This window comes from Myotis yumanensis, unplaced genomic scaffold (genome assembly GCF_028538775.1).
Source record: "Myotis yumanensis isolate MYYU_CA2020_CCGP unplaced genomic scaffold, mMyoYum1.0.hap1 SCAF_7, whole genome shotgun sequence".
Classification (NCBI taxonomy): Eukaryota; Metazoa; Chordata; class Mammalia; order Chiroptera; family Vespertilionidae; genus Myotis; species Myotis yumanensis.
Window position 1 is genome coordinate 88,858,272 of NW_027223758.1, and position 27,660 is coordinate 88,885,931.

The following is a 27,660-nucleotide window of genomic DNA, read 5'->3' on the forward strand; positions in this document are numbered from 1 at the left end:
AATAAAAACGCGGATTTAAATTTTCCTGGTTTGAATTCCTAATAAAGTAAGTGTTCATAAACGTCACGCTCATAAGCAGGAACTCTTTGGGGCCCGAATGATGTTAAGAGTGTGAGGGCTCCGGAGACCCCAACCTTTGAGAACCACTGTCCCAGGGGTTTCAAGTTTCCTCGTTGGTTGTAGTTGTAGGTTCAAACAACTTCTAACCCAGGCCCATGGACCCCAGGATCTACGTAAGAAAGTAAGAGGGTGGCCAGTTTGGGAGAGAGGGGCACGTGTCCCCAGAGAGCACGGGAGCTGTCCCCCTGCCCCCCTAAGGGGACAGGACAGCATGGCAAGGCCGAGGCTCTAGGCCTCCCTGTGAGGCCAGGGCCCGGTCCCCAGGGAGAGGGTGAGAAACCCGGCCAGCTCTCTAGCTGTTGTGCTCCTTTGGAGACAATATTATGCCTCTGGAGGAGCCTGAGTTGCTCCCCCACCTTCATTTTTTATTTTTATTTTCTTTGCTTCCCCTCCTTTAAGAACAAAAGCACAAACCACATTTCACTAATGTGCCATTTACCACAATAACGATTTACTCCAGTGTATGTAGCTATTTACGGAGCTGATCCGTTGATGGAAGAAGGAGGTAGTTGCAAGGTGTTTGCGGTGAAATCCGTGACAAAGAATCCTCTTTCGCTGCGTTTGCCAAAGGGCCGCCTTGTTGAGCTCATCTTCAAAACGCGTGCTCCTGAGGGGAAGGAACAATGGATGACTTAACTTCTACTCTTAAAAACTGCCCTTTCGGTGGAGCCCAATCAAGAGGTCTCATTTTTAAGTGCAACGCCATGGGCCGTCTCCTGGCGTCCCTCCCAGCGCAGGCAGCTGGGTCTGGGCCAGGAAGGCGCCCTGGCCCGTCCGGCTCCTGTTATTCAGAGGCTACACATTAAGGTGAGGCCACCTTCAGCCTCGGAGAGATGGTCATTCTGACGAAAGCTCTAAACTAGATCTGGAGGCCCTTTATCGGTGAATTAACGGAGGAGAGTGTAAGTTGATTCCTTGCTCTGGGGAATGTGTTTAAATGACCCAGAGACAAGACAGTTCTGTTCCAATATTACGGTGTGTATGTGTGTGTTTCCCTGTCCCTGGTACCCTGGTAATCCCCCCATTTATTAACTTAGTTTCCTTCTTTCTCTCTCTTTGTTTTATCATTTTCTTTAATTCCTTCCAATTCTTATTGAAGGAGGCTCTTATAATAATTCTGATATTTGTCAGTTTCCAGGGGAATATCCTGGCCATCCCATTCACCCAGCTAACTGATGCTCCCCTCCCTAACCATCCCCCATCTTCCTCACCCCAGCCCCAAGTTCATCAGGTCTGGCCCACGGGACCATGCCGGCAGGTTCACCGGGTCCTGTACTGGTGGATCTGTTCCTTTTGAGTCATAAAATAAGTTGGGAATAGCTGATTAAAAAACAAAGCAGCTCGCCGAAACTGGTTTGGCTCAGTGGATAGAGCGTCGGCCTGCGGACTGAAGGGTCCCAGGTTCGATTCCGGTCGAGGGCATGTGCCTGGGTTGCGGGCACATCTCCAGTGGGAGATGTGCAGGAGGCAGCTGGTCGGTGTTTCTCTCTCATTGATGTTTCTAACTCTCTATCTCTCTCCCTTCCTCTCTGTAAAAAATCAATAAAATATATTTTAAAAAAACAAAAAACAAAAAACAAAAAAAAAACAAAGCAGCTGAAACCGGTTTGGCTCAGTGGATAGAGCGTCAGCCTGCGGACTGAGGGGTCCCGGGTTCAATTCCGGTCAAGGGCATGTACCTGGGTTGCGGGCACGTCCCCAGTGGGAGATGTGCAGGAGGCAGCTGGTCGATGTTTCTCTCTCATCGATGTTTCTAGCTCTCTATCCCTCTCCCTTCCTCTCTGTAAAAAACCAATAAGATATATTTAAAAAAAAAAAAAAAAAGCAACCTGTATACATCTTAAGTACTTCTCTAAAAAGCTTGTGAAGTAATTGATCCACTGCTTACGGTTAACTTTAAATATCTTCCTGGTGTTGAAGAATAGAACAACAGTATGTGAGAATAAAACTCTATGTTTTCTGTTCATTTATCATTGGCTATCTTTGGACTAACTTTGCAACCAAAGTTAGTATCTTGATATCAGGTTACTCACTTTAAAATATCATAACCCTGACTGTGGTTGAGGATCAACCTATATGAGCCAGAAGGTCACAGTTCAATTCCCGGTCAGTGCACCGGACACATGCCTGGGTTGCAAACTCGATCCCCAGTAGGGGGCATGCAGGAGGCAGCCAATCAATGAATCTCTCTATCATTGATGTTTCTATCTCTCTCGTCTCCCTTCCTCTCTGAAATCAATAAAAATATATATATTTTTTAAAAATAATAAAATATTTTAACCTTAAAATATAGTAGGTCTTGAATAATCATTTTTCTTAAGAAAATATACTCTTAATTTAGCCACTTGCAATATTTTTATTTTCAGAGGTATCCTAATAGGGCATGTTTTCCTTTAGTTTTACGTACTAGTCATTTTCAGAGACTATTTTGAATGAAATAGAACTGGGAAATTTTTAAAGCTTCAGTCTTAAGTGATGTTCAGCTCTTATGCCAATTTTTTGGTGCTATTTTGTGAGTGATAATATGAATCTGCATATGAAACTCTGTGGTCTCTATTATTGGGGTGCATAGTGGATGCTGGGGCCCATTGCTCAGTCCTGCCCTTTAACACAAAGGCTCCCATGTAGGACATGTGCTACCCCCAAAACACACTTGCCCGATTTTTCACTCTTCTTGGGGGGCAGCCCCAATCCAATGGCTATTGATGCTGTGAGTACCGACCCCCCCCCCCACCCCCGCCTCCATTCGGGACACGTCTAAGGGGCCATCCCAGCTCCAGAGATTGAGGGGGGCTGAGCCCTCAGCTGCTGAGAGGGTTAACTTGAAACGCAGGCAGACAGGGCAGGGTCCAGTGGAAACAAAGGCAGGTGGGACGTAGGCAGGGCAGACACGGCAGCTTGAGCAGCCCGACCACAGGGGCCAACCACGCAGAAATAATAGAATGTTTCTGGACTCCAGCGGGAAACAGGGAAAGTCCAGCACAGGAACAGAGAAAGGACACACAGAAACAGGGGAAGTTCAGGTCCGCCGCTGGGCAAGAACAATGGAGGGAGTCAATCAAGCGATGACACAGGTAGCATAGAGCAGGCATAGCAAATACGTACCCTGCACTACAAGGCTTTCCCGGGCAGCCCATTATGGGGCCCCTCCCCTGCAGGGAGTCTGAATCTGCTGGTAATAAACGTTTACTTAACTCCTGGTCCACGGAGTTCATTCTTCAGTGACTCGAGACAGGACCCCAGGAAAGCACCTCGGCTCAGCGTTCTGGTCGTCACTGTAACTACATCACAGCCTCACCTCCCCTCACTCAGCCCAACTCCCCTCACTCAGCCCAGCTGCCCTCACTCTGGCCCAGGTGCTCCCGGGAGCACTGCCCGCTCAACCTCCCGCAGGCCAACACCCACCTGAGCCTGCTTCCCAGGAACCGACCGGAGCCCGGGGGTTGTCAAGAGTCTGAGGCAAGACTTCAACCCTCCACGTGGAACTGGCCTTACAGGTAGTTACTGCACAAGAAGCCGGAATCGGAACCTTCTTCCATAGAAGGGCCCCCAGGTGCACCTGCACCCCTTCCCACAAGGCTGAGCTCAGCTGTCACTCACAGGTTTTTCAAAGGAAAACCTACTGGCCGCTCCCCTTCCCGGAGGGGAACTCAGGCAGGGTCAGCTGTGCCTTCCAGCAGGGACACAATTCTAGGAAGATCACACGCCCGCCCCCCCCCCCCCCAAAGCCTCCGCGGATCCCAGTTTAAGAACCGCTGATTCGAAAATAGATCCAGAGACACGGAAGCATCAAACAGACTGTCCAACCTCAGAGGGAAGGCAGGGAGGGAGGGTTAGAGATCAACCAAAGGGCCTGCACGCACATAAGCATAGCCCGTGGACACAGACACTAGGGGCGAGGGCCTCGAGTGGGAGCGGGGGCGGGAGAGGTCAATGGGGGGGAGGGGGCATAAGTAATACTTTCAACAAGTAAAAAAATTAAAAATAAATAATATTTTTTAAGAAAAGAAGAAGAGCCGTCGATTCATAGTGAAGGTCACAAAAACACGTGGTCCCCAGGCAGCGGTCCCCAGCATAGGGAAGGAGAAGCACTTTTCAAGTATATTTAAAAAGCCTTCCTTCTTCCTCATATGAGTTCAGTAATAGGTTTGAATAACCACATCTCAGACTCAACTCACATTTTCCACAGGCACGTCCGCTATGTTGGAGCCCGTCTTCTGGCGGTAGCGCATCCGGGTGCAGTAGACGCTGACCAGGGTGACCACCAGCATCACCCCAAACACGGCGGCCGTGGAAGACACCGCGATGACGATGGTGTCCCGCGTGGAGCCCCTCTTTTCACACCGCTCCCCCATGTACCACCAGTCTTCCCCCGACGGGCACCTGCGGGGCCAGAGCATGCTCTGTTAGGAGTGGCGTTTAGATCGAGCATCTTCTGCCCGGCGGGCGTGGCTCAGTGGATGAGGGTGGACCTAAGAACCAGAAGGTCACAGTTCGATTCCTGGGCAGGGCACATGCCCGGGTTGTGGGCTCCATCCTCAGTGTGGGGGGTGCAGAAGGCAGCCGATCAACGATTCTCTCTCATCATTGATGTTTCTAGCTCTCTCTCTCCCTCTCCCTTCCCCTCTGGAATTTAAATAAATAAATAAGTAAATAAATAAATCTGAGCTTCTTTCATGGTGATAAGTGTGTGTCAACATCCAGGTCCTTGACCTTTGGGGACATTTCACTCTGGACTACAGGGGATCGGACTAGCACCAGGGGCCAGTGGGGACGCGGAAGGGGGCCAGGAATGACATCTGATCTGGTTCTCAGAACAGCAGCTCCGAGGGGGAAGGAAGGAGCGTGGGGAATGGAGAAAATTCACTTCTCAGGGTCCTAGTCCCTCGCCTCCCAGCTCTACACCCTGGCCAAGCTCTTCCCAAAACTTAAGTATCTCCACCTGCTTAACAGGGCAGGTACACTGACCACATCAGACTCTTGTGGGGACTTCAGACATGTCACTCATGAGGACATTTTCAGACAATGAGAACATAATGTACTGTTTTTTATTGATTTTTTTAGAGAGAGAGGGTTAGAGAGACAGAAACATCATCGATCAGCTGCCTCCTGCTCGCCCCCTACTGGAGATCAAGTCCACAACCCGGGCATGTGCCCTGACTAGGAATCAAACCATGACCTTTTGGTTCCTAGGTTGATGCTCAACCACTGAGCCACACCAGCCAGGCTCATGTGCTATTTTTTTCATAAGTAATTTTATTGTTCTGTGACTATCCAAAGTCCCAAATAAAGAGCAAAAAATAAATATCCTCTGGCTGGTTTTGAGATGGGAATGAACTGATTTCACTCACGTGAGATATCAGTATTTAATCGTACGTAGTGGGAATGATAGGGTTTCAGACAGAAGAGGGGGGAGGTCTGGCCCAGGGACCCCTCACCTGCACTCAGCTTTGCCATCCCGGACGGTGCAGACGCCGTCGTTCTCACAGGTGAACTTCACGCAGAGGTCAGGGATGTGGGCGGTGGTGGTGCGGGCGGTGGTGGTGGTGCCGGTGATGGGGATGCCGGTGGTGGGGACTGGCTGCGGGGAGGTGGTATTCAGGTGGGATATGTCTAAGGGCGGAGAGCAGGGGTGGAAATCAGGTTTTGCTTTAACAAGTATTTGACTTTTAAATTTCAAAATGGGGTTTCGGGTTGGTGAGGGATTCAGGTCATCTTGCAGCGTAGTCCAGCAATATCCTCAGACAGGGAGCTAGTCCAGAGGCAGGTTGAAATCTAATACAAAGGAAAGTGGGGCCGCCTGCGGGGCTACCACTGACCCCCGTGCTCCCTGGGCCTGGGCTTGCCTGAACTCCAGGGGCCCGTGGCCTGGTGGCCCTTCACCTAAGAATGAGGGGCCGTTCATAGTGAGAGGCCACAGTGTTTGCTTGAGATCAGCTCTTGGGGGAGAAGAGTCCCTGCAGAAGCCCAGGCAATGGGCTTTGATGAGGAGACAAAAGCAAGGGGTGCGGGTGAGAACGGATGGGGTGGGGGGAGTTCTGTCAATGGAAGGAAGGCATTTCTATTGGGCAGATGACATAACCTAGTGGTGTTTATCCTAAAGGACGTTTTTACTTGTCAGTCCCACAATCATCATACCTGCCTCTCGTTATCTCTGCAAACAGCTCTGTGGACACAGGCTGCTGTAGGCCCAGCCCAGAGGTGCCTGTGCCCTGGGCTGACATTCCAGAGGTGAGGCCTAATGCGAACACTGCAGCGCTTTCTCCGTGTGGCAGCTCCGACTTCTTTTGTAAGGGGCCCCATTGGTTATTTTTTCACAGGACCAACCCTCAAGGGACAGACAAGGAAACCCAAGAGCAGGTCCCAAGGCAGCTGAGGGCCTGCCCAAAGCCTCGGCTCTCTTGTTTCATGGGGCAGTTGGCGGATTTTTGGTGAAAGACAACAGGGCCCCTGGCAACCAGGGTGCTGCTCCGGGGGTGTTTCCTGTGGCTTCCTGTCCACACGGGGTCGGATGGGACTGATGAACATGTGACTAGTCGCGGGAGGAATCATTTTATGTCGCCTCTCCTCCCTCAGCACAAATTTCCCTGAATACTTTTTTCCAAGAAGTATCATTTAGATTTTCTCCAATTGACACTGTAATAAAAATGCCATGGGTTTGCCCGGCTGGCGTGGCTCAGTGGATTGAGCGTCAACCTATGAACCAGGAGGTCACGGTTCGATTCCCGGTCAGGGCACATGCCTGGGTTGTGGGCTCGATCCCCAGTGGGGGATGTGCAGGAGGCAGCTGATCCATGATTCTCTCTCATCATGGATGTTTCTCACTCTTCCTCTTCCTCTTTGTTCCTCTCTGAAATCAATAAAAAAATATTTTTAAAAAAATGCCATGGGTTCCACTGCACCCCTTTTCATCACAAACAAGATTCTGATTTACTGATATGCAGGGGGGTCTTCAGTTGTAAATGCGATAAAATCCTACCACGTAAAACATGGAAACCACCAGTATTCCCGGAAAATGTGTTCTTTGGCTGCCATAGGTAAGAAACTTTAAAAGATGATAGATTATTACTGCCGAAAGGTGTGTGTGTGTGTGTGTGTGTGTGTTCCCAGAAAAAATGTATACATGCACTTTGAATAATTATAAAGGCAGTGCTTATTAAGATATATTTTATTTTCAAAATGGAGCTATCAGCTGCTAAAGTGTGTACACATTTTGAGGGCACACCCTGTATATTTGAAAAAGACAATAAAGATAATTCATTTTAAATTTAACTTCATGTGTTTGTGTGACATTTTTATTTCTGGAATCCTAGACTATAATTCTAGGGTATAATGGCTATACTTTGACTTACCTCTTTTTTTAATATATGTATTTTTTATTGTCAATAGTATTACAGATGTCTCCCTTCCTCCCCCTTCACTTTACCCCTCTCCTCCCAGACCCTACCCATCCCCCACTTTAACTTCTGAAGTTTTCCGGCCTAAAGTCTTTTACTATTGCTCCATGTAGTGGTAATTAAAATCTTTATCCTGGAAGCCTCACTGTTTCCATTTCAATTAGTTTCCTATTGTTAATGATTCATCCCAAACAACAACAAAAAAATTCCACCTGGGCCCATTTCCTCCCACATCCCTAGTTAATGCATCTAAAAGTAGAACCTGCAAGAACACAGTACATCAGCCGTGACTACAACAATGACAGAAGTAGCTTAGGTGGCACTATGCTCATCGCCATACCTTCCACGGTCAGTAGGATGTAAACATCGTCTCCTTTGATGAACTCTCTGCTCTTCAGCCGCTCGTGGGTGATGAAGGCACTGGTTCCAGAGGCCCGACCTCTTCTGAACTGAGTTCCGTTCGGGAAAAAGGCCACTTCCCCCACTTTGGAAGGCCTGTCCCAGAAAAAGCTTTTGCCATCGTCGTCTGCAAAAGCAATTCGTATGAAGGGGCTGTGTTTAGCATCCGCTCAGCTCTCGGCGGTAGGAAACAACAGGCAACGTGAAACCCAACTAGGATGGGGCTCCGAGTGATTAAATGGCGCCCTTGACCTGTGATGCGTCCCCTGCAAGTCGCTGGAGCGTGTCCATTTCTATGCCCCGAGGAAATGGGGCTGCCCAGCAGGGAGGACCACGCTCTGGGTCGCGAGTGGAGGGTCCCAGGAAGTGTCCCAGGTGGGGAGTCCGATCTGTACTGACTGACCAGCATAGAGACCCACTGCCCGGGACAGTCATTCCTCATGACCTTCTGAGTTGTAGATCGGCCTGTTAACTGGGTTAAACCAGTTTGCTGCTGATGGAGTTTTCAATATTAGCGCAGAACCACTTATCTTAACCGACTGGCTCACCAACAGCTGAGTCCTTCAAAAGTAGAAGCCAGAGAGAGAGACTGCTCTGGGGAAAGGTGGCGACCACCCAACCCGGAGCCATTGTCAGCGTCATTCAGGGAGGAATGTTTTTTTAAAAAAGGGAAGAAATTCTGAACATCACCTCCCTACAGTCTTTTGTGGCTATTATTTTCCCCCCTATGTCACATAAGTCCATTGTTTTCGTGCATAGAATTCAGGTTTGGCAATAATATTCCATGTGTCCCTTTATTGGGTTCCCAGGTGGCAAAGGATTATTAAAATGAGAAATGTGGTCATTGTACCCTGACCACGTGGCTCGGTTGGTTGGAGCATCATCCCATACACCAAAGGGTGTGAGATCGATTCTCAGTGAAGGCGCATACCTAGGTCTATGGGTTTAATCCCAGTCGAGGTGCGTACCAGAGGCAACAGATCGATGTTTCTCACTCACATCAATGTTTCCCACCCCCCCCCTCTCTCTCTCTCCCTTCTTCTCTCTCTAAATCAATAAAAACATATCCTCCATCGAGGATTTAAAAAAAAAAAAGAAATGTGATCATTGCCTTCTGGATTCTGTTCTTTTTTGAGACTGGAAGATGCGGGAAATGTCCCCATTGGCAAATCCTCCAGAACTCCATAAAAAGGTATAATCCACTCCCCCCCCTTCCCGACACTCCACAGCATCTGCTCCTCTGCCTTCTCAACAAAAGCCACCCTCTTACAAGAGCTGCCTTGGTTTTGGTGATCCCAGGGGCAATATCAAGGTAGCACGGATTAGGAGACCAACACTGGGCGCCTCTTCATACCAGGCCTTTCCGCAAACTTCGGTGCTCGGTCTGGAGTGATTCTCACAGCAAATCTCTGTGGTTGTGGTCCCTGCCCCCATGTTACTGCCCAGATACCGCATATGCTCTAAGGGGTTATTGGCTCAAGATCTACTTGCTTAGCTAACGAGAGCAAACCTCGGATTTTCATCCAGGCATGTCAGACTCTAAAACCAGCATTCCGGACCCAACACTGGGAATTCAGGAATGGCCATCAATTCCCAGGAATACAGTCACTGTCGTCTCTGTCTGCCGGCTTCCCTGCGGACATCCCTGACGCTCTCCTGCCCGGGAGACTGTCCACAGCTGTGGAAGCTCTTCCCCCTTGTACCTTCTGCTCCTCAGATCTGGCTCAGAACCCCCTAGGTGCCTGGCTGTGCAGCCCCTCATTCCCAAGTCACCCGTCCCTCCATGAGCAAGGACCGGGTGTGAGCCATAAAGAAAAGGAGTCACGAACCCGTGGTCAGAAATGGGTCTGTAGTTACACTCCGCTGGTTGGACATACGCCGTCGAATGTCAGGGTTTTGGTCCAGGAGTGTCATCGTGGCTTGTTGCCAAGGACACGGCCACTCTAATTGATCATCATTGGCTCCAGAGATCAAGTGGAAATATATCCCTGCATTAGTCGGATGGCTTAGAGTCAAGGAAATCTGAAAGGCATAACCTTTAGGAGAGTAAAATGGAGGGCTATAGAGAGTTCCATTGGGGCTCCCAATCAGCTGTGTGACATTCCTTATGCGCCAGATGTGATGAGGGCACCGTGTTTCCGAAAGGTTGATGTCGTCAATGGACAGGCCACCCAGTGAGGCACCAGCTCCTCTGACCCCTCCAAACACCACCCGGAATTTGTTGGTTACTTTCAGCGTTACATGGTAAAGTTGCCAGCTCCCGGTGGGTATATCTGCAAAACACACATTATTATTGCACAGAAGACAAAGGGCAATGGACCCCATGCAAGTCAACATGGGAGTTCTAGCCTTCACGGACGAACGTTCATCCTAGGACTACCGGTTCCCACAGGTCCGAGGTATGGCTTTCCCACTCCTCCAGCCCCCGTCCTTTTACTTCCAGATGTTTCTGTGGGGTCGGACTCCTCTCTGTAATATTCGTATGTTTATCTAGTTTCTCTGACAGGTTACCCTTTCCCAGAGATGGGTGAGCAAACAGCAGCATCAAGCTCATGAGTACTCCATGCCCCACGTAGGGGTGACCTTGCATTCTGTGTTAATTCTATGTTAATTAAACGGTCAAGCAAGCCCAGTATTTTACACTTGTACCCACGATTCCTGTGATACTCAACCAGAGCCTCCTTTAATACACTTATACTCTGCTTGGAACACATCCTTCACATGGGACATTTTCAACCAACTTTTCAGCAGTGTTAAACAGGACTGCACCAAACCCTACAAAGCCCACATCCTACACTTCACTCCTTAATCATACCAGTGACTCAACATTATAAATATTTATCTAATATTTCATACCATCTCCTCTCTCCCCACTGCACTCCCCCTCCACTGTTTCCCCCACCCCCAGCTGGCCGCATGGCTAGGCCATCCTGTCTTATTTTCCTGTATCACATACCCAAATAAGAAACAGTACATTTACATCTTTCAGAAGCCCCCAGGGAGAGAACAGCTCAATTTATGTGAAACTCATAATTAACACAACAATTTGAGATTTAAATATATTGGCACTTAATGAGAAACACAATTGCTTGAAAATAACTTAGAAATATCCAAATTACAGAAAATGCCATCGTCCATGGATGGACTCTAGATTGAGCAAAAACCTTTCACAAGAGCTTCCACTTTATTATTATAGTACTATCCGTTTAAATTCTGCACTCCTAGAAGAGATCAACCAAAGAACTTATATACTTATTTGCATAGCCCATGAACACAGGCAGTAGGGTAGTGAAGACCTGGGGGAGGTGTGGGTAGAGGCTGGGAGGTAAAGGGAGGAAATGGAAGATATCTGTAATACTATCTATATATATAAAAGCCTAAGCAACCGAATGACCTAACGACTGAATAACTGGTCGACTGGTCGCTATAATGCGCACTGACCACCAGGGGGCAGATGCTCAATGCAGGAGCTGCCCCCTCCTGGTCAGTGTGCTCCCACAGCCAACCTCCAGCAGCCCTCCCCTCTGGTCAACCTCCTGCAGCTCCAATCAGCCCCGATCGCCTGCCAGACCGAGGGACCCCACCCACGCACAAATTTGTGCACCGGACCTCTAGTCAACAATAAAAAATATATTTTTAAAATTAATAAATTCTGGACTCCTGAACAAGTTTTTAAGTATCTTTTGTGCTATTATGTACCAGTGATAACAGCACAGGTTGCTAATGGAAAGGCATATCTGTATCTTATACACTGAGTGGCCAGATTATTATGACCACCCCATCAGTACTTCGTTGGGCCACCTTTTGCCTTCAATACTGCGGCAAGTCTTCTTGGCATTCACTCCAGGAGATGATGAAGGTGATGTGAGGAATTGACACCATGCCTGATGAATAGCACTGTCCAGTTCTGTGAGATTTGATGGTTGTGGAACCAGCTGCCTGATGGCTCTTTTAACTTCGTCCCACAAATTCTCAATTGGATTGAGATCTGGTGATTGTGGGGGCCACCTAAGCAAGGTAAAGTCTCCCTCATGTTCTTGAAACCACTCCTGCACAGTACAAGCACCGTCATGGCACTGTCTTGTTGGAAGAAGCCATCTCCATTGGGATATGCCATCAACATGATAGGATGAAGTTGATCAGCAACGATACTTAGGTATGTTGTGCTATTCAGATGTTTATAATGGTCTGGCCCTCTAGCAACTTCAGCGCGAAATTATAGCTAATTTGCCTACAAACATCAGGTGGTCATAATAATCTGGCCACTCGGTGTATATGTGCTGTATATTGTATTATATATACTTACATACAGGTATGTGTACAGTGTGTGGTGTGTGTATATGTGAGTGTGAGATTGAGACCCCCGGCTTTCACAGGGGATCGGCATGGCCCCTCTGCCCGTGACTGGAATGACGGTGGGCGCCCACCATGGCGGTGCCCTCACCCCACAGAGGAATTGCTCCAGACGTTCCATTAACCCAGTCCTAACATCAGAACCCTTCAGCGGGACTTACTGGTAAGCTAGAAATTAGAGCGAGAGTCCCCTTCCAGTCCGATGTGGGAAGAAGTGAGACAGCCAGAGCCCCAGGTTCGTGGACAAAGCCCAGTGAGACCCCGAGAGGCGCCCAGCCGCGTCCAGGGACAAGACCCACCCGGCTGAGGCCAGCCCCCCCCTCGTCCAGGCCACGGCTCAGCCACACCTGGCAGGGGAGCTTCCCATTCTGCCCAAGCTGGCTCCCATTCCTGGCCAAGAACTGGCCTCCTCCGTGCGGGACGCTGAGCTCCGGTTTCTCAGGTGAGTCACGCACGAAGCGCACAGAGGACCCTCGGAGCTTCCTTCCCACAGCACAGACCTGGGCAGAGCGGCTGCTGAGCTGCAGGGCCATGACCTGCATGTCTCACATGCAGGTGGCACACTGAGCAACGTGAAGCTTGCCGCCCTCTGACCCCCGCAGCGAGGATGCGAGCACGGTACCTTTTATTTCCTCCACCAGGACCACAGTTCCATTCGGGGCGTCTGCAGAATACTCGCGGATGTAAATGTTCAGCTGGTCACCGGCACCCCCGCTGTTGTACAGAAAGAACTGCAGGCACTGAAAGCCCCGTTTGGGGTACAGGGTCCTGCTCTCCAGCATGGCCGTGGCCCCCGCGCTCACAGCGCTGCTGTCGAAGTGCATGAAGAAGCCGGCGCCTGGGACAGGGAAACAGCCCACGTGAGAGAGAGCGGGGGCCGGGGCCGGGCAGCGTGTCTGCGGGGCCGGAGCTCCCCTCGCTCCCCGCGGTGTGCGGGGCACGGACAGGTTCCAGGAGCAGGATGTTTAGGAGAGAGACAGCATCAGGCCTCCGTGTCCTTCCTGTAGATGCTAGCTTTCAGAAATGGAAAAATGTGTCCCCTGCCAGGCCTAGTCTCTCTCTCTCCTCTCTCTCTCATTCTGTCCCCTCCTCCTCCCTCCTTTTCTTCCCTGTTCCTTCTGGCCTACGTAGGACTACGATCCACTATCCAAATCTGCATTTAAAATGAAAAGTAGCCCAGTCAGCATGGCTCTGTGCTTGAGCGTCATCCTATGAACCAGGAGGTCCTGGTTCGATTCCCGGGTTGCAGGCTCGATCCCCAGCGGGAGACATGCAGGAGGCAGCCGATCAGTGATTCCCTCTCATCATTGATGTTTCTATCTCTCTCTCCCTCTCCCTTCCTCTCTGAAATCAATAAAAATGTATTTACTAGTAAAATGCATAAATAAATAAAATGAAAAATATTTTTATGAAAATATATTTGACATATAGCATTGTGTAAATGTGAGATGCACAACATATTGATACATTTCTGTATTGTAATAGGTATGTGTACAATGGATTGCCATTGTAGCGATACCCAGCACCTGTGTCATGTTACCTAATAATCATTGCTTCCTAGTGGTTGGAATAATTAAGTTCTAGCCTTTTAGCAAGCTTGATGATGATAATACAATATTGTTGTCCATATTCATTGTGCTGCACATTAGATCTCCAGGGCTTATTAACTACTCGTTACAAGTTTGTACCCTTAAAAAACACCTGTCTCTCCCCAAGCCCACCTACCCCGAAAAGGGGGAGCCCTTCACCCTGGAGGTCCACTCCCCGCCTAGTCCAGCTGAGCTGCAAGCAGTGCCTCTGGGCTCTGAGGTCTACTTTTACATATTTGCTGACAGAAATGAGCAAATAAATGAAAAATTGGTACTTGTGGCCCCCAAAAAAGCCCATTTAACTCAAAAGAAAATTATAATAAAAAAATATACTTATGTGAATAAAAATTAAATAACTTGCACTTTCTACCTTGAAGTACTTTTTGTAATAGCAGCATGCAGTCACAGCCCGCTGAAATCCTGACGCTGACTACTGCACAGCCCAGTGCTGTTCCCTCACAAGTCGCTTACGTCCTGCAAGCTCCGAGGAAACAGCTCACTCCAAAGATGGGGTCCCCCAGGAGAGACCACCTCTCCTGCGTGGGTGCCCAGATGAGGGGGTACAGGCTTCACAGAGCCCAGCTCAGACTCGGAAAGTAGAGCCAGCTCAGACCACAAGCGGAGAGTGAGCTGTGTCCTCATGGCACAGAGCTGACTGCGTGGTAGCAACCTGTGGGCTCTTGTGAATAATCAGGTAGGAGTTAGAGAGAGAAGATCCCAGTCTTTCCTAGCAAAGGACAAGGCTAGACGCCTTCCCTCCGGGTACCTGTGCACTGGCCCATGTTGGAGTGGTCGCTCTCTGGCCCCCCGGGCACCCGGGAAAGCCGCTGCCAGTCAGCACTGTCGCCTGAGCCTTGAATCATACCGCACACGTTTTCCAGCTCGAAATTGCACGAGTCCATGAAGCTCAAGGAAGAGGCTACGAAAGCAAAGAACAATTACTGACACTCACACATCATGATCATCTAAGCAATAGAAATAGGGCAGGGGTCCTCAAACTTTGTAAACGGGGGGCCAGTTCACTGTCCCTCAGACCGTTGGAGGGCCGGACTATAGTTTAAAAAAAACTATGAACAAATTCCTATGCACACTGCACATATCTTATTTTGAAGTAAAAAAGCAAAACGGGAACAAATACAATATTTGTATTTGCATGTGGCCCGAGGGCCGTAGTTGGAGGACCCCTGAAATAGAGCTTAGTCTCGCCCGTGGGGCTCAGTGGTTGAGCGTGGACCTATGAACTACGAGGTCCCCGTTGGGTTCCCAGTCAGGGCACATGCCCTGGTTTCGGGCTCATCCCCACTAGGGGGCGTGCAGGAGGCAGCCGATCAACGATTCTCTCATCATTGATGTTTCTCCCTCTCCCTCTTTCTTCTCTCTTGAAATCAATTAAAAAAAATATATTTTTTAAAAAAATGGAGCTTGTCACAGAAGTCCTAGGGATGCCAGGAGGGCATTAAAGGAGGCGCCTCGGCCCTAGCAGGTTTGACTCAGTGGATAGAGCGTTGGCCTGTGGACTGAAGGGTCAGGGGTTCAATTCCAGTCAAGGGCACATGCCTGGGCTTCATGCTCGATCCCCAGCGGGGCATGCAGAGGCAGGCAATCGGTGATTCTCTCTCATCATTGGTGTGTCTATCTCTCTCTCCCTTTCCCTTCCTCTCTGAAAAATCAATAAAAATATATTTAAAAATAAAATAATCAAAATAAATAAATAAATAAATAAATAAATAAATAAATAAAGGAGGCGCCTCCTGGTCCTGGGTGGTGGGGGCTCGCAGATGTCTGCAGGACCAAAACATGACCAGCTCTGAGGGTCTGAATACACTGCCTGGCCCAAGTCTTCTTGTGAAACTATCTGATGATCGCACCCGAGTCTACATGCTTCTCCTTCTTCAGGTTACTAAGCCGGCCCCCAGACTATCTGGGCCGGGTTACATGATGGCTGTGCGCCTCCTTTGGGCTGAAAAGAGTTTGGAAGATCAAACTGGCCCACATTCGCATTAGTGACGGTTCAGGAACCTGCGTGGGACATGATCCTTCAAGACCCGGTGTGTTTTTACATCGGAAAGCCAGACTGTGTGAGAAGCAAAATGCTGCCTCCAGATTATGGATTGGAATTTGGGTGCTTTAAAAAAAAAAATCGCCGAACCGGTTTGGCTCAGTGGATAGAGCGTCGGCCTACGGACTCAGGGGTCCCAGGTTCGATTCCGGTCAAGGGCATGTACCTGGGTTGCGGGCACATCCCCACTGGGGGGCGTGCAGGAGGCAGCTGATCGATCTCTCTCATCGATGTTTCTGGCTCTCTATCCCTCTCCCTTCTTCTCTGTAAAAAATCAATAAAATATATTAAAAAAACAAAAAAAAAAACAAAAAAAAAATCAAGCTTTTATCATTTCAGAGAACTCGGTAATGCTCAGCAAAATGGCACCGAAGGTCATTCCCCCCCGTGGAGCAGAGACACAGAAGTCACTGAAGAGCGGGCACATACAGCAGTTGTACAGCCGGTTCAGCTTGAGGAGGTCAGAGTCGCTGAAGTCCATGCGCTGGCCGATGACGTCCATGAAGTCCGGGATCCTCGTTACAATCGTGGGCTCCGTCCCATTTCGGAAGGCGGTCTTGCTGTAGTGCATGACTGACGTGTAATCGTACGGGACATTCAGAGCGTCCGAGACTTTGTCATCGTAGGTGTTAAAATTGTTCTCTTTGCCTGGATGGTAAATGGAAAAAAATTAAATTACTTGATGTTCACAGAATTCCATTGATTTTACTCGGAATGCTGTTAGTTTAGGAATGGAGACTGTAATAAACACACTGCAACCTTTGCTATAACTGCTCTACATGATTTCAGGGGAGTTTCGTGCATCCTGTCTGAGAATGCAGTATTCAAGCTGAGAATTGGGATAGCAGCCATCGTGCTGAAAGGATCTAAGTTTTCATTACAGCCCAAAGTTAGCTATTAGCATTGGGCCCACGGTTCCGAGAACTGCACATGGAAAGGAGGGTTCTAGAAGGTGCTGTGAAAACAGGCAGATTGATTGGCAGGCGGTGATGGGAGGGAGGGTGGAGGTGAAAGTAAGAGGACTTTCGAGGTGCGGTGGGATGGGACCTAGGGATAATGCAGAGTCACCAGAAAGGATTCACATGGTCAGGGGTTTCGTGGTTCCTGGAATACGCGTAGCTGTTTCTTAAATGAATACATTTAGAGAAGATACCAAGCTGCTTAACATCGCCTACAGGCAGCGGATTGCAACTTGAGATCAAATGATTTTGTGGGCACGATGGGGTAGATCTGCTGTCCAAAGCACATACATGTGTTGTCAAGTCTAGAAGTTTCTGCCAACAGTGAGACTTCAGGAATCCTAAAGAATGCGGCTATGGAGGAAAGGTAAGCACTTCTCTTGCTGTGGAAATCTTTCAGTCTCTGCTGTGCCTTCCCAAGTTGAGATCAGGACACGGGGAGAGGGCGTGGGAAGGAGCAGGAGCTGTGGTGTTAAGATTATGATGTAGCCAGGACAGCGTGGCTCAGGGGTTGAACATCGACCTATGAACCGGGAGGTCACGGTTCAATTCCCAGTCAGGGCACATGCCCGGGTTATAGGCTTGATCCCCAGTAGGGGGCGTGCAGGAGGCAGCTGATCAATGATTCTCTCTCATCATTGATGTTTCTATCTTTCTCTCCTTCTCCCTCTTTGAAATCAATAAAAACATCTTTTTTAAAAGGAGTATGATGTCATAGGCCTCGGTACAGAGCAGACCTCACAGTGCCCCACAGGACAGCGATGCTGTTTCCCCCAACCTACAGAGGCAGGACAGGTGAGCGACTGTCACGTTGGGAAAAGGTGGAGAGCAGGAGCTCTGGCCGGACCTGGTGTGAAAACCTCCCAGAGGTGGAACACAAAGTCACAGGCGTTCAGGCTGCCCAACTACTGCAGTGTTCCCCAGTGTGGGTGCCATGGATCAGTAAATCCAAATGCTCCACAAAAGGAAAACACCAGGAATTACGCCACTTTAGGAAACGCTCCCGCCTCAGAGACTTACAACTCATGTTCATCTAACAAAGGCTCTGAACAGCACAGCAGTGTAGTGACTGTTCGTTTCATTTCTTTTAACGTAGGATTTCCCAGACTCATGTGACCACGGATCCCTTTTCACTCAACACCCGTGAGCATGTTGGTGAACAGGGCTCCATAACACGTGCTTTAGGAAACATTAGTTTCTGAGATCATATCCAGCTTAAGGGCTATTGCTGTGCCCCAACACCCTTCATCCACTTCAACATACCCTGAGTTAGAGCTAAATGAAGTAAGACATCAAAACATCAGCGTTTTCTACCGTGTACAGTTGGCACAGGTGGCAGGAGAGGGCACAATGCTTAGAATTCAGTCCTTAACTAACTGAAAGTGTAAGAAAACAAGAGAAATATACCTGACTGGATTCTGTCCCACATTATGCTGACATAGTCATCCCGGTCAGAGCGAGACTGCTCGTGCCAGAACCCCAGGGCGTGGAGGAACTCATGTTGAATCGTTGCTATCCTGTCACAGTTTTCCCCAATGGAGAGACTTTGCTTCCCAACACGCCTGTTTCCAATCGAAGACCAGCAGCTTCCAGGAGAGTTTACAGGAGAAAGGGGAGAGGGTGTTATAACGATGCAGGAGGAGGTCTTAGGCCAAGATCCCTAATTCCTAACCTGCTCAGTTACCCACCGGGACCCTTCACAACGGAGGGGTCTGAACACAAGTCACATCTCTCAGAACCCTGGTGAGCTACGAACAATGTTCCACACCAGGTGACCTTTGGGGAACTTGCCCTGACACCAAAAAGAACACAGGAGCAAGTCATCCCACGTCAGCCTCATCCTGACCTTTCCTGGAAATGTCCAGGTGTTTCCGATGGTCCTGGCTATGCCGAAGACCATTCATAATGGTCCTATAGGTACAGCAACCACTCAGAATTGCTGCGCTCCAAGCAAATAACAGTCACCTTCTTAACTCAGGCAGTAAGAGTCATTAGGTAAAAATAAATTGAAATACACACACACACACACACACATACACACACTTATACACACACACACGCGTGTTTTACTTGAAGAGGAACATAAGAAGTAGCTGAAGTTCACAAAGTTGTGAGATGGATGGCATGCAATCCCACCCTCCTTATCTAAAATATATATATATATATTGGCAGACTGTTTGCATGTATGAAAATATTATTTTATGGCTAGAAAAACTAGATCCAGCTGTCTTTTACTCTCCAGCAAACAGGGAAGGAAGCCCCACCCTCCCTCAAGGTCAGAGCCTAGGGCAATTGCTGTGATATAATGTCCTAGCCACACAGTTTAATTAACACCCTCATAAACATTCTTCACTCACCCACTGCCCTTGAACACTGATATATAGTTCGTTTCTCCGGTCCAAGGCTTGAAGTCAATGCATGTTTTTAAGCGATAGCGTTCAAATGCGTTGAGGATAACTCCCTTAGCATTCATTTCTGAGGGAAGAAAACAAACAAAAATATGTAGCTCATTAATATAAACAAGCATTAAATCCCTACGACATCTCATCAACATTAAAACGAAATGACGTTGGACACAACTACCTTCTTCGAAGGCCTGCTGCAACATATGCAAGTATTGGATTACTCTTCAGGTCCCTTATTTCACCCCATATTTCTATCTATACCAATTCGTAAAAGTTGCTCCCCCAGGCTGAATTTCATCCTTGGCCATCTCACTCAATACCACCTTCTTGGGTCATTCAATCAGATCCACTATCTATGGAGTACCTGTTATATGCAAGGCACCATAAAAGATGCTCATTCATGCCCACGGCTTCAACCTTTTCCTACATCCAAATAACTCCCAAATATTTTTTTAAAAAATTTTTTATTGATTAAGTTATTACATATGTGTCCTTATCCTCACATTACCCCCCACACCCCCCACTCATACCCTCACCCCCCTGTTGTCTGTGTCCATTGGTTAGGCCTATATGCTAGTATGTAAGTCCTTTGGTTGATCTCTCCCCCTTACCCCCACCCTCCCCTACCTTCCCTCTGAGGTTTGACAATCTGATTGATGCTTCTCTGTCTCTGGATCTGTTTTTGTTCATCGTTTATGTTGTTCATTATATTCCACAAATGAGTGAGATCATGTGATATTTATCTTTCTCTGACTCACTTATTTATTTTCTATCTTGAGTGACCAGGCTATCCACCAACACTTCCCATGATATCTCTACCACAGTGAGCCTGATGCGTTTCAAATTCTGCATTCCAAAAACTAATTTCCACCACACTTCTCTAGCCCACCCACTTCAACACATATTCCTTACTCTTGTTAAAGGTGCTACGATTCATCAGGTTGGGTAAATCCTGGACATTAGCATCCCTTTACCTGGGCCTACCTTTTTGACCTCTTGCTGTCAATCACTAAATCTACCAATTGCCTCCAAATGTCTTAGATGTATCCATTCTTGTCTACCCTTACTTAGAGAATCTTGGCTCAAAAGCTCTTCGGTTGTTCCCTAAATATCGCCCTCCCCGCCCCCAGTCTCCTAGCTGATCTCCCTCCTTTCTTATTGCCCCATCAGTAATCATTTCCAAACTGCCACCAAGTGGTAGCAATCTTCTTCCACCAAAACTTTTGGTGCTTCCACGTTATCATCAGTATAGACTTTCCCAATCCAGACCCTGCCTACCTGTCCAACCTCATTATCTCCTTACTGCCAATCTGCATTCCAGCTCAGGGTTGTTATTTTTCCCTTCCCCATGCCTTTGCACATGTGCCTAGGGCACCCTTCCCTAGAGGCACCTCACCTGGGAAATGCTGCTGGTGTTGTCGTGGTGGGTGAATAGCACTTCGTGCAAAGAAATGAGTGTCTCTTGATGAACAGAATGCAAACTCGATGTCCATCTCTCTTGTCCCCCCTCCCCAGGACCTGTGAATGGTGTACAACTTGCACAACCTTCACTCATCCCTGCTGCTTAGTGCCACCTGTTCCCTAATGTTCATGCCTTTTTTAAAAAAATATATTTTATTGATTTTTTACAGAGAGGAAGGGAGAGGGACAGAGAGTTAGAAACATCGATGAGAGAGAAACATTGATCAGCTGCCTCCTGCACACCCCCTACTGGGGATGTGCCCGCAACCAAGGTACATGCCCTTGACCGGAATTGAACCTGGGACCCTTCAGTCTGCAGGCCGATGCTCTATCCACTGAGCCAAACCAGTTAGGGCTGTTCATGCCTTTATATGTAGGTGGCTCACACAGATCTTTGAACATATGACTAATCATTACGACTATTCCATTCTAGTGTAATTAATTTTTGGTTTATCTGAATATCCACTGACATGTATGGTCTTTAAGGAAAAGTTTCCCAAACAACAGTTTCTAAACTGATGCTGATCAGTGATATCGTTTTCACTAGTCCATGAAAAAAATGAGGATCAGCCCTGCTGGCATGACTCAGTGGTTGATCATCGACTTATGAACCAGGAGGTCATGGTTCGATTCCTCGTCAGGGCTCATGCCCGGGTTGTGGGCTCGGTACCCAATGTGGGGCATGCAGGAGGCAGCCAATCAATGATTCCCTCTCATCATTGATGTTTCTATCTATCTCTCTCCCTTTATCTCTGAAATCAATAAAAATATATTAAAAAATAAGACAAAGACCATGTTTTAGAGTGGACCATTACAATTAAATTTCTTCTATAGAAATGCTATCCTTGGCTTTGGATTAGATTTTTTTTTTTTTTTTTAAATATATTTTATTAATTTTTTACAGAGAGGAAGGGAGAGGGATAGAGAGTTAGAAACATCGATCAGCTGCCTCCTGCACACCCCCTACTGGGGATGTGCCCGCAACCAAGGTACATGCCCTTGGCCGGAATCGAACCTGGGACCCTTCAGTCCGCAGGCCGACGCTCTATCCACTGAGCCAAACCGGTTAGGGCTGGATTAGATTTTTCTGACTTTTTTCTATTAAAACACTATTTCTTTTATGAAAGGGGGATGATAAAAGATAGTGGGTTTGTTTAAGCTCCTGACTGGGCAAAATGAAACGTTGGTAAAGCAATGCCAATCCCTAGAGTTTTATTTGTTTGGTTGTTTTGGTTTTTACCCATATGTAGATCTGAACACATGGGAAACCGCTGCTTTACAATAAAGACGAGCTCCCTAATCTTTATGTCCCTAGAATGGAATAATCCAGCACAGAGGAGGCACTCCATAAATGTTGGTTAAATTAATTCCTTTATTGTCCAAAGCTCAACAAATATTTCAGACAAAGTCACTTACGTTCTTTTTATTGTCCACTTTGCTTATTTTTTTAAGTAATTTTACATACTTACATAAAGCAACAAACAAAACACTGTTAAAAACCACAATTGCAGCCGTAACCGGTTTGGCTCAGTGGATAGAGCGTCGGCCTGCGGACTCAAAGGTCCCAGGTTCGATTCTGGTCAAGGGCATGTACCTTGGTTGTGGGCACATACCCAGTAGGGAGTATGCAGGAGGCAGCTGATCAATGTTTCTCTCTCATCGATGTTTCTGACTCTCTCTATCCCTCTCCCTTCCTCTCTGTAAAAAGTCAATAAAATATATTTTTAAAAATAAAAATAAATAAATAAAAATAAAAAACATAATTGCATGCCCTTAGCAATACTGTCATCATATCCTTTCAGGAACATACAACAGTTATGGACACTCCAAGGTGTATACTAACCCAAGCTATCTTCTAGAACATATGGGATGGTCTGAGGCCATCTATAGTTTTCTCCAATGATGGAATTTCTATCTTGTACCTGTAAAACATAAATACGAAAAAGGTAATTAAATGAATCAGGCAAAAAACCTATGAAACAACCAATAGTTAATCTAGCAATAAATGAAGCGTTAAGCTCTTTCAGCCAGTCTAAACAAACTGTGTGTGCGCACACATGTGCCCGTGTGTGTACCTCTGCTTTTATCATATTAAGACAAAGTTTCTAGGAGGAAATTTCTCTCACTAATTTTGTTTATAGAGTTGAAGAAGAAATCATGCAAAACTGTGTAAAGTATGATTGTTATAAAACTGAACTGTAAATATTGGTAGACTTATAAACTAGTTTCCTATACAAGAGATTACAAAAATACAAGAGGGAAGTGACAGCGAAACCTCAATAACCTTGATCTCACAAAGTCAGAAAAAGTTACATGAACTGGGGCAACATTTTTTTAAAATTTTAAACAATTTGAAATTTTTATAGTAAAGAACTAATTTCGTCCATGCATTCATCCAGTCAACGGAATGAACGCTGCTCTAGGGAATAGGGGTTCGCTGGTAACAGAACTGCCAAGGTCTTTACCTTCACGGAGCTAATATCTAGCGAAAGAGACAAGTAGGATGTAAGGAGACAAATTAAGATTAAACCGGCTGCATTTACTTGTAATGAAGGACATAAAAAAGGGGGGTGTGGGTTAAAGTAAAGGGATTGGGGAGTATGTTAGATAAGAGGCCAGGCCAGGACTCTTCAAAAGGAGGACATTTAAGGTGGAATAGGAATGATATGAAGGAGCCAGGATTGAAAGAAACCTTGGGAAAATGGTTTAGGGCAAAATGCTTGGTATGTTTTGAGGCCGATTTGTTAGGAAAGAAAAGAAATGAGATAAGAGAGAAGGATAGGGAGGGGAGGAGAGAAGAGAAGAAATGAGAAGAGAACTAGGCAGGAGTTAAATTATGCGAGGTCTTGAAGACTATGGGTAAATTTGGATATTATTCTAAAAGCAATAGGAAGCTATTGAAGTTTCCAGCCAGGAAGTGAAATAGGGTCATTGAGTTTTCCCCTTAGAGAAGGGCGGTATTTGAAAAATAGAAAGACAAGTTAGGAGAAAAGTAGATTCGTTGAGGTATAGGTTGGAGGTAGCAATGACAGAACTTGCTGATGGATTGGATGGTGGGGTGAGGGAAAAGGAAGAAGCAAAGGAGACTCTTGGATTTTTTGCTTATTCAACAGCAGGGGGTGAAGGTGTAGTAAGGACTTCACGAAGAGGGGAAACTCCGTGCAGTTTGGGGGATCCTCTACTTGGCAACACTACTTTTAGCTGTCAAGGTAGAAGTCACAGAATCTCTCTCTTATGATGAAAGGCCTGATTCACTGAAGATGTAGAAGTTTAGTTTAACTTTGATTCAACTACATTGGATCAGTGAGATTCTATTTAAAAATGAAAATCAAAAACATCAATAAGACTGAGGCACCCCTGGTGAGTGATCGCGGCTTTACCCACACAGAAATCTGAGTAACAGATCATGAAGACACTGTTTTATGAGTTCCTTGCAGTACAACGTATTCATTGAACAAATGTGTCACTGTGATTCTGTGCACATAGAGATAATTGAGCTTAACTAAGCCCATGCTTGCCAATCATCCTCAGATATTCTGTTTTTTAGCTTCCAGTGATTAATAGAAGAGTCTTCCTTGCATTGTTTCAACTCACCCCGTCAAGTCTGATGTCTCCCTCAAAAAGATCCAGTCCCAAAGCTAAGAGGAAAGATCAAAATTCATGTCAGCAAATTTGTTCAAACTCCTCACTTAATAAACGATGTAAAAAAAAAACCACAAACCTTCATTGATATCAAATATATCCTGGTCAATTCCACCATCTACATCTTTAACTGAAATAAAGAAAAACATATTGAACATTATGTTTATGAAAGAAGAAATCTTTATCAATTATTGAATTAGAAGTGAGCAAGATTCTAATCAGATGAGTGATTACTTGGTTCTGAATTAATACATACACATTGATTGATTGTTTGATTGGTTGAGAATCTCTCATGAACCAGGCTTGAGGCTATGGCGCTTTTGCATATATGCTCTTGTCCTATTTGTGTCCATTGAATCCCTAATGACTTCAAGAATAAGAAATTCATTACTTCATATAATATTAAACTTAATTTGGAAGACTAAGTAGCAGAATAGATGAAATAGAAAGCAAATGTTTAAATTTGGTCAAACCAGCCCTAACTGGCCTGGCTAAGTGGATAGAGCGTCAGCCTGTGGACCGAAGGGTCCCAGGTTCGATTCCGGTCAAGGGCATGTACCTTGGTTGCAGGCACATCCCCAGTAGGGAGTGTGCAGGAGGCAGCTGATCGATGTTTCTAACTCTCTATCCCTTTCCCTTCCTCTCTGTAAAATATCAATAAAATATGTTTTAAAAAAAATGTGGTCAAACCAGTTTCATCTACCCATATATGTATATTCTTTGCAATAGCAAATCTTGGAACTCTCAAGCAAAATCCCTAACTTAAATTTAAACTTATCTTTTAAATTGCAAAGGGGTGAATAACATGGCCAAATCTCTCAGTGTACAACTGAATAGGATGTTCATCTGATCTGACACAAAATAGAAAAATTAATAATAGCAAGCATTTATGGATGTCTGTGTGTCAGTCACTGTGTTCGGCCTCTCCTACTCCTCCATCTATTTTTCTGCTGGGTACGTAGAACCCTGGACCAGGAAATAAAACGCTCCTCAGTGAATCAAGAGAAGGCAGTATCTGATCAAAGTTCAATGCAATTATGCATGTACTTAGCATTAAATATGTCCCAAGTTCTTCTGTTCTGCTGTTCTATTACACACATAACTTCCTTTTCATTTAACTTAAAGTAAATCTCCAAATACACTCACCAAAATGTTCTGGAGTTGGCTGAGAAACAAACACATAAAAGAAGATATTATTATGATGCCCATGATTTAATGGTCTTCTGGGTTCCAATTTATATCTAGCCATTAATACTATGAATTACTTTCTGACACTTATCTAAAACAGTTAAATTGGAGCCTAAGATGACTTTCTGACAAAAGGGTCTTCCCATTTCATATAAAAAAAATAAAACTTCCTGCCAGGCCGGCGTTGCTCAGTGGTTGAGCGTCGACCTACGAACCAGGAGGTTACGGTTCGATTCCCGGTCAGGGCACATGCCCAGGTTTCGGGCTCGATCCTCAGTAGGGAGCGTGTAGGAGGCAGCCCATCCATGATTCTCTCTCATCATTGAAATTTCTCTTTCTCCCTCTTCCTTCCTCTTTGAAATCAATAAAAAATATATATATATTTTTAAAACTTCCTGTTAAATGAAAGAAACAAGAAACGAACTTCACAGATTGGAGAGAAGGCAGAACATAGGACTCCAGCCCTGAAATGTGTTCACTTTTATCATAAATTTCTGAAGAATTCGTGGAGTCGTGTTTGGAAACCCTAAAATTTTATTCCCAACATTGAAATATTATCATAATTTATAACAATCCTTTAAAAAGAAATTTTAGTGAAGACCTCATTAATCATGGCTTACTTTCCTATTTCACTCAAGACTCTGCCTTCAAATGGTTAAGGAAAAAGCCTATGGGTGTAGATAGCCTTGTTATTAAAAACAAACAAACTTCTGAAGATAGAAGCAACCAAATGAGACCTAAACTACATCGGAGGGAAAATTAGGTAACCCTGAGAAATGCCTAGTGTCGTCTAGTAAAAAAGCTCACAGGGCCGATAGATGGTCGATCTAGGTCAGTGGTGGCGAACCTTTTGAGCTCGGCGTGTCAGCATTTTGAAAAACCCTAACTTAACTCTGGTGCCGTGTCACATATAGAAATTTTTTGATATTTGCAACCATAGTAAAACAAAGACTTATATTTTTGATATTTATTTTATATATTTAAATGCCATTTAACAAAGAAAAGTCAACCCAAAAAATGAGTTCGTGTGTCACCTCTGACACGCGTGTCATAGGTTCGCCATCACTGCTCTAGGTTATAGTTCTGATTCCACCAACTACTAGGAAGGCAGGTCCCCTTCCTGACCCTCAGTTAAATCCGGTCACATCTGCTTTGCAGGGTATTGTGAGGGTTCCATGATGTCACAAGAAAGCACTTTTTAAACTATAACAGAATGTCACCCACATGTAAGGTACAGTTTTATGTAAATACAGTTTCCATATCTAACTTCTAGATTCATCTGGAGCCTCTGGTAAGCAGTGGGAATGAGTTCCTTGGGTGATTTCCGTCCTCACTGATAGTAACAAGTGCAGTGGTGTCTCAGCCTTTAGCCACACATACAGACAGATGCAAGCATTTCTACTAAAACAACTTGTGCATTTTGTCATGATTGCAGTTTCAAGGCTATCCAGTGGTTTCTCTTGTTCTCGCGCTATCGTTGCTGTTCACAGAACATTAGCATATCATCACAACTGTTATTTTAAACGACAGCTAGAGGCTCCCCCAAGCATTTGGAACATCACTTATAACCTGGGGCTGGGTGGTGGGTGGGACAAAATGCCCGTCACTCAGAAGGACCGGCCTCGCCCATGTTGCCCGACTTCCTAAGCATGTACTGCGCCCTGGCAGCCACCATTCACTCCATCCGCGCCTCCCCTGGGGGTCAGCCCTCTGATGTCATTGAGCAATAGAAATGCAATGATTTTCCCATTTCCCATCAGATCAGAAGAAAACTTGTTACATAACAAAGAAACAGAGAGAAACCCAGCTTTGTGTGCATGTCTCTGGCTCCACAGACCCCGCCCGCCAAAAGGAAATGCTCGCTCATTCCATTAACACGTCAACATTCACAAAAAACAGAAAGCGAACACACTTTTCTTTAGCCATTGGTATCAACTGCCCAGATTGTTCTAATTGTTTTCTTACCAGGCCAGACACCACGAGGCAAGAGGCGGCGAGCAGCAACCAAGGCAGAACCCATGAATCCATGCTGTCGCTTCCAGTTGGGAATACAAACTATGCAATTCAGAATAGCACTTATCTTTTAAA

At 46.3% G+C, this 27,660-nt stretch overlaps 1 protein-coding gene across 2 annotated transcripts; it reads right to left on the reverse strand.

Annotated features, from left to right (window-relative positions):
• Positions 1-549: 549 nt before the first annotated feature.
• MEP1B (meprin A subunit beta) lies at positions 550-27,611 on the reverse strand. 2 transcript variants are annotated; one of them, XM_070421215.1, is made up of 15 exons: positions 27,538-27,611; positions 25,531-25,549; positions 24,464-24,514; positions 24,337-24,380; positions 22,586-22,664; positions 19,234-19,351; positions 18,284-18,462; positions 16,347-16,565; positions 14,625-14,777; positions 12,892-13,107; positions 9,746-10,189; positions 7,858-8,043; positions 5,559-5,733; positions 4,299-4,503; positions 550-727 (listed from the first exon to the last, which is right to left on the reverse strand). In XM_070421215.1, the coding sequence occupies exons 1-15, from the start codon at positions 27,598-27,600 to the stop codon at positions 713-715; spliced, it is 2,166 nt and encodes a 721-aa protein (XP_070277316.1). In that variant the 5' UTR covers positions 27,601-27,611; the 3' UTR covers positions 550-712. The 2 variants fall into 2 exon arrangements, with proteins under 2 accessions (XP_070277316.1, XP_070277317.1); XM_070421216.1 differs by lacking the exons at positions 25,531-25,549; positions 27,538-27,611 and adding an exon at positions 24,641-24,659.
• Positions 27,612-27,660: the final 49 nt, after the last annotated feature.

Excerpts from the sequence above, each read along its gene's own strand:
- MEP1B (XM_070421215.1), bottom strand. The coding sequence starts at position 27,600 with ATGGATTCATGGGTTCTGCCTTGGTTGCTGCTCGCCGCCTCTTGCCTC. Across the intron at positions 18,463-19,233 it reads TCAGTGTTCAAGGGCAGTGG|CTGCTGGTCTTCGATTGGAA; the intron begins GTGAGTGAAGAA and ends CTCTCCTGGAAG. Across the intron at positions 10,190-12,891 it reads CCTGGTGGAGGAAATAAAAG|ATATACCCACCGGGAGCTGG; the intron begins GTACCGTGCTCG and ends TGTGTTTTGCAG.